We start from the raw sequence: 9,387 nt of genomic DNA, 5'->3' as shown, positions 1-9,387 counted from the left end.
TCAGTGTGCTTCCCACTGAGAGGTAGTACGTTGCGGTAGCAGGTGTCCCAGGTGAAATTATTGTTCCACTTGCTTTTCCAGACGCTGTATTCCAAACCATATCCTGAGAAGGGAGCAGGTTTGTCCTGGAAGGTGGATAGTCCGTACTTTACGATTCCGTACGTCTTCTGCAGTTCAGCAATCAGATTCTCAATTATTCTTTCCCTTTCAAAGCTTTTAATGACGTCGGAAAAAGTTGCTGTAGAATCCTGCACGTGGAGCAATCGTATCTCTGGTAGGCACTCCCCAGAGGGTTCGGCGCTCAGAACGTGCCTCGACGCGGATAGCCGAGGATGCGCTATGGACGCAGATGCTGCAGCGAGAAACAGTACGCCTGTCAACATTAATAAGAATAGTGACTATTTCTTGTTAACACAGATGAGTGGGGCGAATTATTAGAAACATGGGGCTCGCGGCATTAGAGCCTCATACGGTCATTAAAAGTTTGTTACAAGGCCACATCATGAAAACTCTCAAGGTTTAGAAAAATCTCGTCCTCCTGCTGCGTTGAAGATGTGTCGGTATCCCAGTGGCTACTGTGCAGCGCGGAATCGACAAAATGAGGAGAAGACCTGTAGGGGTTCATGGACTCGTCGTCAGAGTCACCCAGAGTGACAGGCGCCGTCAATTGCTTGGTCTTTCTGATCCGCACAAAAGCTAGTGCGATTCCAGCCAATCCGACGAACCCGGAGGAGACCGCAAACGAAGTCCAGACTGTCGCTGTGGTAGTGTCCGTCGCAGCTTCAGCCGCTTGTCCAGGACAGTCGACTGATCCATCGGAGTTGGCGCACTCGATGGAACATGAGCTCTTACCTCCCCAGAGGGCATATGCAGCAATACAGTCAATAGGGGAGCCTGCCAGAGTGCACTGGTGGATAAGCTGCCGACATTCGGACTCGGTTTCGAAGCAGGAATCCGGACCACATTTACTTGAACAAGACACAGTCACCCCAACGAGGTCCGTGGCGCGGGTGGCAAAAATAGCTTGCGTGAAGGGCGTGCAACGGGCACGTACCAACGGCAGCAGAGAGAAGAGGCAGAGAAGCATTTAAAAGGATTTGAAGCTACGAGCCACGCCCAAAATCAACAAAGCAACAAAAAAGGGCCCCACAACCACCACCATGCACACAGTGAAGTAGCCACTTGTCGTTGCGTCGGCCGCTTGGAACAACTCAGGCGTTATCGGTGTCACAAACGTCTTAGGGCATCGCGACAACTCAACAGACCACGAAGCTACACCGTCATACTCGCAGGTCGTCTTTGTGTAGTCCGCTGGAAAGCAGTAGCCCACGCTGACCCCTTCAGGAATGGGTTGCCGATTGAGCTCCCAGCCGAGAAGAGAGAACATCTGCAGTTTCTCAAGCTGCTTTAGCGTGTCTTGGAAGACGATGCTCATCTTTACGTGGCCCTCGTAGACCCAGTAATAGTATGGATCTACGCCATCTTCGAGCAAGCGAAAGTACTGTTCAAGCAGCTGGTTGATGCCGCTTCTGTTTGGTGAGGAGTCGCACCAGGCGCAGTGCTTATTTCCCAAGCATTCCTGGCAGTTGGTCCTCGACCCACAGCTTATAATGCCAAAGTCTCTAACCCCAAGCCAGCAGGCTTCAGCTCCGATCGACGGAGGCATGATGACATCTTTGTTGCAGTCTTCCTTGGGGCTGTCTACATCCACACACCGCTCAATATTCATACACCAGCCGCAGTTCAGACTCGACTCAATGGCACCAGACAGGCACATTCCACAGTCTAGTGACAGTTCAGCGTCGTCACAGCTGGCGTACGGCATAGCAATAGTGGTTTTTTCTTAGACCGACTGCGCAAATTTCCTCACCCGCAGGACGTCGCGAAACTGATGCATGTCTGGAGGGTGTGTGCCCTCCGCCAATAATTCCTTCAACACCAAATCCCAATGCTGAGTTTCGGTATTAACCGCGGCGAAGTTCTGTTTCGAAATGCTGGAGAGACCCACCTCGGCAAAGATGCCGCCCAACGCCAGCAACTGCTCCGGAGTTCGGCCGCTCGCCAGTGACATGTGTCTGCCCTTCTTGGAGCGGATCCCTACGCTAGCCTTTGGGGAAAACTCGGTGCAAGATGATCGCGTAGGAGCGAAAAGCACCGGGCTGTCCCCAATCTGCTGCTGGAGGTGCCTTGTCATCGCATCGATAATCCAGGCAGAATCGATTCCAGGCCATCGCAGCGGGACCAGGAGGTAACCACTGGACGTCGCGAGGACTCGACCGCCCCACTCCTTCAGGACAGGGGACAGATTCTCAGTGTCCCTGCTCTCTTCCAATGTCAGTCGTACTGGCGTCCGAGCGACAACCTCACTCGCGACAACCTCACCCGTAACATCATGAGCTTCTGGTGAGGATATCTCGTGGACCGTTTGCAGCAATGCATTCCTTAACATGTCACGAACACGTACCGGGTGCAAAGGTCCAGGATTGATGGTGAAGAAGCTCGACACAGACACATGAGGAGAAAAAAGATGCGTCGAGTCAGGAAACGTACTACCTATCACCTTTTGCGTCCACGACTGCAACAACTGTCGAAAGGACGAGTCTGCAGCTGGTTCCAGGTGCACGATAAAAGTCAAACTGCCTGAGGAGGCCACGTGGCGACCGGAGAACGACCTCATGGCGGGCACCTTTACAGCACGATACGAGACCTCGTCATCCTTGTCCATGTCGAGTGACTGGGCCACGATGACGTCCACGATCATGGGCCGGAATTTGGCGTTTTCGGCTGTTTTTGGAACGATTTTCTATCTTAGCAACCAGAATCTGTCTAGTGCACGTTGACGACAAAACCTCACGAATACCACCAATTTGTTGGCGGCGAAGTATTCTCAGTAATTGCTCAATTCGAGATCATGGCGGAAGAAAATGCTCGACGCGGCTCGGATTCCGAATCCAGACGCAGACGAAGTTCTACGAGGCAGCCGGGTGATCGCATCCAGGTGTCGGCTCAGCGAAGCGCGCATGCCTATGTCCGCTTAGTGAAGAACATTCTCCTTGGAATCGATTGTCCAGTTGAGGAAGGTGTCAAGATAACGGCGCTTGGGTCAGCCATTACAAAGGCAGTTCAGGTGACCGAGCTCCTCAAGCTGGAAAAGATCTGCACTACAGTGAAGATCGAGACGTTCTACTCCTCGGAGGACGAGGAGTCGGATATTCACGCATCCCACATCGCTCGGATACTCATTACTATGAAAAAGCACCCTGACCTCAAGGAGGAATGATGAGTTGTGTATTATTGTTAGCAGCATCGAGATTTCTTGTTTATCGAGAGGAGGCTCTCCTTGCGAGTGATTACCTTTCGAGGTCTGTCGTAGCAACCACAGGCATTGCAGCCAGCACAGCTTCCGTGGGGCCTGTCACAGGATCTGCAGCACAGGTAGGTGTTGCAGCAAGCGCAGCAGCCTCCCTTCAGGTGTTTGACTGCGTAGTCGCCACTGTCCTTGCGAGGCTTGCTGTGGACTGGGGAAGCGTACCTACCATAGGGCGTTGGGGGCACCACCTGAGGGTAGGCTCCAGCGGAGGGCACCACCTGAGGGTAGGCTCCAGTAGTGGAGGGCACCACCTGAGGGTAAGTTCCAGTGGAGGTGTAAGCTACAGGAGAGTAGGCTACAGGAGAATAGGCCCCCACTGGTCCGTATGCGGTGGGGTACGGCACCACGCAGTAGGGCATGGGCTGCTCTGCTTTCCTGGACGGCATGATGAGAAATGAGTCGATTTATTTGGTTATGAGCTAGAGGAACCCTAGCCGACGATTTGTTTCTAAAACAACGTCCTGTATCCACAACTCCACGACCTCAATAATACTGGGCCGGACGCTGCGACTGCTGAGAGGTCGAATTGGCGGGCACAGTTTGTGGTGCAGCAGTTTGGCGGCTTTGGGCCAGAGAGATAGGAGGTGCAGCAGGATGCAGTAAGGCACTAGGGGCGGGATGAAAAAGAGGGCGAGGACGAATCTGACCGTTCGGGCGTAGGGGAACGCCACCCCAACGTACGAACGCGGATACCTTCGAGCGCCTGAATGATGCAGGCAGTCCAGTAGACTCTTTAGGCTTGCATCGATTATTCGTCTTAACGTTGATGTCTAATTTTGAGATCTCTCGTCGCTCACGTAGCAAAAGGTCTGGTCAACCCAAACATCATTGGGGCAAAGCCAGCAAAGTCTCGGAAATACGGCCGCTGCGACCAGTACTACTAGGTTTGGCACTGCAACCAACCAGAGCAGGATACTCTCCAGCAGCAGCGCCGCGCATATGACCGCGGATACGAAGCGCACCACAAACAGGGGGAGTTTCATACCGAGAGGCTCACGAGTGAGGGCCACGAGTTGGGTTGCCACCAAGTGATAGAGGAGCATTTCTAGCTGCGCGCGCGTATTACACGATTAAGCTCACTTTTCATCGATGCTGTTGCCAAAACACGTCCCACTACAGTCCCCTCCAACCACCACGGACCCACACGACGACGAAGACCTGCGTCGGTTCTTTAATGCTCCCTTTCGGTCAGAAGACAAGCCACTTGAGCGACGACAGCCACCTGTGGAGGTGCTAGACGGTCTCAGGCAACTCTATGTTGCGGATCTCGTGAGCAGCGCCTCACATCCGCTGAGCTTCTTCCAAGGCACTGTCCTGGTGGTACCAGCCCCAGGAACCAACACCCTGGCCCTGGTTGAGGACTCACGAGGCAGCGCCGTCGCTGTCGGTTTGGCGGGCCTTACCGCGGCACCCCACGTTGGGGAAGGTGTTGTGCTGACGGTGATTGAACCGTGTTGCACCGATTGTGATGGCGGCGTTCGGATCGTGTCTGCCGGTGAGCTGTGGATAGGTTGCCTTTCGTGCGGTGGTGAGTTCTCGACTTCTTCACGAATTCAGCCATGGGAACCCCTATTACGGAATGTGACATCACAGAACCACTGCGGCTCTTCGACTGCAAATTCCTGACTCGCAGCGCAGCAGCATTCCGCACGACGCTGATTACTCACCAAGACGTCTGCAATGTGCTCTCTAACGCGGCCCTCTGCCTCTATAAACTGAAGAACCACCGCCTTAGTCTCACGCTAGCCATGGCTGCCATTGTTATCAATCAGCGGCACTACAAGGCGTGGTACCGGGCACTCGTTGCTCTTCGCGAGATCCGCAGACCCGAGGAGTGCCGGTCACTCCTCAACGTCGCCCCAGTAGATTTCCAATCGCAGCTGAAGGGTCATCTTTCTCCAGGTAAAGGGGGAAAGGGTCGACCATTGCATGACCTATGCAGCTTAGCACTCTCCCTCGCGTGCAAGGACGTGCGCGCGGCACGCTTCCCTGCCGCACAAGCCACCGGGGCCTCCGTCTCCTCGCTGAAGGAGAGCGGCAACGATGCCTTTCGTCAGGGTGATTATCGCCGTGCCTTCTCGCGCTACATGCAGGCGCTGGACGCGGCTGACACGGTGCGCCTAGCCCTCCAGAGGCTGGCTCAGTGCCACAGCTGCCTCGTGGATGCTCGGAAAGGCGTCGAATACGCAGTCGCCTCGCTGGTCATCGACATGAGCCAAACTGACTTGTGGATAGTATTGGCCGAAGGCCTTCACGAGCTACGTCTTCCAGATCGAGCCCTCTGGGCTGCGCGAATGGGGCTATCATTACGCGGTTGTAACTGTGCGGACCCAGAGATTCTCATGCTTCTAAAGCGCCTTGAGGTCGTCAAGTCATTCACAGACGTGCTTCCGCCCGCCCCTCACAGCCGAATGCTTCGTGCGAGGCAGCGGACCACCGTACTCGCGAACAACAAACTCCACCCGGATCCAGTAGAACCCAAGGACGTACTCTTTCAACTGTTTGGAACTACAAGTGGTTTCTTAGATAAACGAATTCCAGCCTACTACCGAGAAGTTGACTTCGACGCCATCCCCGAAATCGACACAGCACTGACCAGCAAGTGGGCGAAATCCGACCACACCAACACCGTGACACTGCCATCGCTGCTACTTGGCAATGAGGGCTTCTTTATGGACGAACGACAGCTGACAGAACGGTTGAACTCAGTGGATCCGTCGGTGCACTTGTGGTACGGTCAAGCTTCTGTGGGCGAGATATGTCCGCGGCGCAGCCTCGACACCTTCTCTGACGACAGCAACTGCTCTTTTAATAGTGCTCTGCCTCCCAGCGTCGAGTACGAGTTCGGACAATGCCATCTGGGTCTCGACGGCTCCGACCTCGTTACGTTACTGTTCGGCCGGTTCGTAGGCCTCCCAGCAGTGGACGGGCCCGCGAGGTACTTCGGCTACTATCAGTCGGCTTACGCGGTCGCTAAGGCGCTCATCTTACAGCGTCTCATGTCAAGCTCAGTGAACCCCAGGCAAGTTCTGCAGGTGTGGTTCTCTTCAGGCTGGTCAATACACACTCTTCGCACCTTTCGCTGGGCGGCAGCAAGGTCGTATTATGAGTTGGAGACGCCGGCAAGCCCTGTTGGCCGGCTTCTGCAGTTTTGGTCTTGCTGTCCTGGCATCTCTCTGAGAGAGGCGCAGGCCACCTGGCTGGAGGACCACTCAGCAGACACCTTTGTTGGATCCTTAAGGTACCGGGCTGATCGCGAAGCTACACTGACGTATGACGTTACTGGCCGCCTGTTCGAGTGCGATGTCGGAAGCGTATGTATGTTTTGCTTGCCTGCAGGCTACCCCCCCACAGTGCACGACGAGTCCATATGGTCGCTCTACGAGGAAGTCACCCTACCGCGGACACAGCACGCTACGTTCTTTGATGCTCTCCTCTCGGACCTTACGGGACGCCTGGAAAATCTCACCCAACTCATCCGAGGTGGCAATCTAGAAATATGCGTGAACCTACGGTCCATCGATCATGATGTTCGGCTGAAGGAGCTGCATCCTCGAACGGTACACTGGGCAAACACCTGTGAATACGCCCACCCCGAGGAGTTTCGACGACTGGTAATGCAAGTGTCCTCTACAGAGCACCCCACGACGCATTACTGCCACTCTGCTTCGTGGCATACGTTGGTGAAGGGAGCGCATGTCGTCGACTACCAGCGTCGGGCGCATTCGGAGTTGCTGAGGAAGAGTCAGGAGGAGTGTACCCGGCAATTTCCGGCAGAGATGAGGAAGTATCTCGTGCTGCCGTTACCACTACACCCCTTCAGTGTCTGCCTGAGTTACCTCTGTCGCTCATTCGCTGACAGGTGGGTGGAGCAGTATTTCGGCCACTGGAAGCCGAAGACTCGACTGGTGACTAGTTTGTTTTCACGAGGCGCAGGACTCCTTCAAATTGAGTTTACAGTGACGAACCCACAGTATTAGTCTTAACGGCCCACACCGCCGAAAAGAAAGCCCTCTGCTCCACTAGTGTGGCTGACGCGACACCCAGCACCACGACCAGCAGGCCAATGCCAGTGGTGACGAATAGCTGCGGGAGATCCATAGCGAGGTGGGTCTCGACAACTTCCCCGCTCCGATAATGGCACGTGGTCTTGTCATCGTGGACGCACACCCGATCCACCGCCCGTTCGGGGACTAGCGCGAAGATGTCTCCTGTCCGCAAGGCACCCGCCTCGCTTCCCAGACGACTCTCCAGACCAGCGAGCCTTGTAGCATTCATGTTGAACTGGACACTGTCTGCCTTCATCCACAGAGATACAGACGGGCGGATAGGCACCAATCCTCTGCGTGATTCAGAGCCTGCACACTAACGTGTTGGTCAGCTCCACAGTGGAGTCTCCCACCCACTTGACTCGCAGGCGAGGACCAGTAATCCTCAACCATTCTCGGAACCCGACTTGATTCTCCTCCGTCGCGGCTTGAATTGCTCTGGTAGCATCTGCCGGCCAAAACTCCTTTCCAACTTCTGGGGACGCCGACAGGATGTTGAACTCGTTCAGGAGGTAGTCGTCCGCCTCACCGCTGGTAGTGTATCCCAAAGCTGGGTTCGACGGCGCGCTGTGCAGGGGGTTCATGCCCTCCACAGACTTCAAGTCGTCGACCACCACTCTGGCCCATCTGGGAATACTCAAATCCGCGCAGCAGTTATAAGGACTGAGTTAGTTGAAGCTCAGTCACTCACATGGCCCACTCCCCTTTTCCAAAGGAATGGAAATTCAGAGCGCTGACGACGGTCTTCATATTCCGAGCCACGCGACGTATTGCCCTGCTTTCGGGCTCACTGAACGCTCCCGATCCTTCATACTCGTCCAAAGAGCACTTCGGGTACTGGTGGGCCCAGTGGAAGCCATAGTTGCGGTTCAAGTCGACACCGCTATGGGTAGCAGCCTCACAGGTCGGGCGGCGATTTTTGCGGGCCATAAGGAACCCAGTTTGGCAAATGAAAGCGTAGCCGTCAGGGTTCACGAAGGGAATGAACGCGACGCATCTGGACTTACGCAGTGCTTTGTCGGAGACAAAGTTCTGAAAAAGCAGCTGCGTCGCTGTGGTGAGGGACAGAGGCTCTCTAGCATGGTGCATTGCAGTGAGCAGCAAGCAGGGCACCCCCACTGAGGGTACTTCAAATTCTGGATTGCGCGCGGCTTGGCCACTCACTGCCATCTGCGTCCTCCACCACCTGTCGGCTATGTGGAGCATCGGTGACGAGGTACATTCGTATCGGTCGCCCTTCAAAACTTCGTCCAACAATGAACTCTGGAAACACAGAGAGCTTCTGTTCCGTTTCGTCGATTGTCGGGAAACCCTTAAAGGAGGCAAGTACAGTGACACTCAGACATAGCACTAACAGCATCTATTGCAATTTTAAGTCAAGCTGTTTTCAAGCTTCCTCATCTGATCAGCATCCACTTGAATGACAACGACTTCCAACGAGCATGACGGGCACACTGCGACGCGAGCTCCGGCTCGCAGTTCATCCACGGAAAGCTCAAAAAAGTCGCCGCAGGGGCACTGGTAGAAGAGAAAGGCCTGGCCGTCTACGATCCCGACCTGCATCTTGTCGAGAGGGACGTGCTCGTAAGCCAAGCTCATCAATTCGCAAATATCCGTGTGAGATGGTCAACAAGTCCAACGTCTACGCCGACTTGAGGAAATTCATGGACAAGCGCCTGGACATCAGGCTTAACGGCAATAGACGGATAGTAGGCGTCTTACGTGGCCACGACAAGTGCATGAATCTTGTGCTACACAGCACAGTCGAGGTATTGGCAGACGGCCAGCAGAACGACTTAGGCGTCGTTGTCGTTCGGGGTAACAGCGTACTCATGTGGGAGGCCCTTGACAAGGCCAAAGTGTGATGTCATCGTCAAATTTCGAATCAAGCAATCAGGTTTTCTCTTTGAAGGATCTTGTGTGCTTTGATGATCCAAACAACAGCTGCTGCCATCAGCAGAATTACTG

The 9,387-nt window shown here is 54.6% G+C and overlaps 9 protein-coding genes across 13 annotated transcripts; 3 read left to right on the top strand and 6 right to left on the bottom strand.

Annotated features, from left to right (window-relative positions):
• Window positions 1-487: 487 nt before the first annotated feature.
• Window positions 488-1,087, bottom strand: KVP18_004968 (uncharacterized protein; the record flags this gene model as incomplete). Its single annotated transcript, XM_067958093.1, has 1 exon — window positions 488-1,087. The coding sequence occupies one exon, from the start codon at window positions 1,085-1,087 to the stop codon at window positions 488-490; it is 600 nt and encodes a 199-aa protein (XP_067805651.1).
• On the bottom strand, window positions 1,088-2,761 carry KVP18_004976 (uncharacterized protein; the record flags this gene model as incomplete). 3 transcript variants are annotated; one of them, XM_067958103.1, is made up of 3 exons in its annotated part: window positions 1,088-1,811; window positions 1,854-1,981; window positions 2,009-2,761. In XM_067958103.1, the coding sequence occupies 3 exons, from the start codon at window positions 2,759-2,761 to the stop codon at window positions 1,088-1,090; spliced, it is 1,605 nt and encodes a 534-aa protein (XP_067805661.1). The 3 variants fall into 3 exon arrangements, with proteins under 3 accessions (XP_067805661.1, XP_067805663.1, XP_067805662.1); XM_067958105.1 differs by lacking the exons at window positions 1,854-1,981; window positions 2,009-2,761 and having other exon boundaries at window positions 1,088-1,825; XM_067958104.1 differs by lacking the exon at window positions 1,088-1,811 and having other exon boundaries at window positions 1,844-2,761.
• Window positions 2,762-2,911: 150 nt separating this feature from the next.
• Window positions 2,912-3,280, top strand: KVP18_004969 (uncharacterized protein; the record flags this gene model as incomplete). Its single annotated transcript, XM_067958094.1, has 1 exon — window positions 2,912-3,280. The coding sequence occupies one exon, from the start codon at window positions 2,912-2,914 to the stop codon at window positions 3,278-3,280; it is 369 nt and encodes a 122-aa protein (XP_067805652.1).
• Window positions 3,281-3,297: 17 nt separating this feature from the next.
• Window positions 3,298-3,756, bottom strand: KVP18_004975 (uncharacterized protein; the record flags this gene model as incomplete). The annotated part of the gene is made up of 1 exon (XM_067958102.1): window positions 3,298-3,756. The coding sequence occupies one exon, from the start codon at window positions 3,754-3,756 to the stop codon at window positions 3,298-3,300; it is 459 nt and encodes a 152-aa protein (XP_067805660.1).
• Window positions 3,757-4,140: 384 nt separating this feature from the next.
• Window positions 4,141-4,413, bottom strand: KVP18_004970 (uncharacterized protein; the record flags this gene model as incomplete). Its single annotated transcript, XM_067958095.1, has 1 exon — window positions 4,141-4,413. The coding sequence occupies one exon, from the start codon at window positions 4,411-4,413 to the stop codon at window positions 4,141-4,143; it is 273 nt and encodes a 90-aa protein (XP_067805653.1).
• A 46-nt stretch (window positions 4,414-4,459) lies between these two features.
• KVP18_004972 (uncharacterized protein) lies at window positions 4,460-7,350 on the top strand (the record flags this gene model as incomplete). 2 transcript variants are annotated; one of them, XM_067958098.1, is made up of 2 exons in its annotated part: window positions 4,460-4,898; window positions 4,928-7,350. In XM_067958098.1, 2 exons carry the CDS (start codon window positions 4,460-4,462, stop codon window positions 7,348-7,350), a joined length of 2,862 nt encoding a protein of 953 aa, XP_067805656.1. The 2 variants fall into 2 exon arrangements, with proteins under 2 accessions (XP_067805656.1, XP_067805655.1); XM_067958097.1 differs by lacking the exon at window positions 4,460-4,898 and having other exon boundaries at window positions 4,930-7,350.
• Window positions 7,351-7,721: 371 nt separating this feature from the next.
• KVP18_004974 (uncharacterized protein) lies at window positions 7,722-8,779 on the bottom strand (the record flags this gene model as incomplete). 2 transcript variants are annotated; one of them, XM_067958101.1, is made up of 3 exons in its annotated part: window positions 7,722-8,082; window positions 8,111-8,555; window positions 8,584-8,779. In XM_067958101.1, 3 exons carry the CDS (start codon window positions 8,777-8,779, stop codon window positions 7,722-7,724), a joined length of 1,002 nt encoding a protein of 333 aa, XP_067805659.1. The 2 variants fall into 2 exon arrangements, with proteins under 2 accessions (XP_067805659.1, XP_067805658.1); XM_067958100.1 differs by having other exon boundaries at window positions 8,111-8,589.
• Window positions 8,780-8,790: 11 nt separating this feature from the next.
• On the bottom strand, window positions 8,791-9,018 carry KVP18_004971 (uncharacterized protein; the record flags this gene model as incomplete). Its single annotated transcript, XM_067958096.1, has 1 exon — window positions 8,791-9,018. The coding sequence occupies one exon, from the start codon at window positions 9,016-9,018 to the stop codon at window positions 8,791-8,793; it is 228 nt and encodes a 75-aa protein (XP_067805654.1).
• Window positions 9,019-9,041: 23 nt separating this feature from the next.
• KVP18_004973 (uncharacterized protein) lies at window positions 9,042-9,284 on the top strand (the record flags this gene model as incomplete). The annotated part of the gene is made up of 1 exon (XM_067958099.1): window positions 9,042-9,284. One exon carries the CDS (start codon window positions 9,042-9,044, stop codon window positions 9,282-9,284), a length of 243 nt encoding a protein of 80 aa, XP_067805657.1.
• Window positions 9,285-9,387: the final 103 nt, after the last annotated feature.

This window comes from the organism of the source record quoted next (assembly GCF_019968955.1).
Source record: "MAG: Porospora cf. gigantea A chromosome Unknown PgA_NODE_934_length_9387_cov_369.865, whole genome shotgun sequence".
Lineage (NCBI taxonomy): Eukaryota > Apicomplexa > Conoidasida > Eugregarinorida > Porosporidae > Porospora > Porospora cf. gigantea A.
The sequence above is the reverse complement of the archived record's forward strand: the minus strand, read 5'-3'. Positions and strand labels throughout refer to the sequence as shown.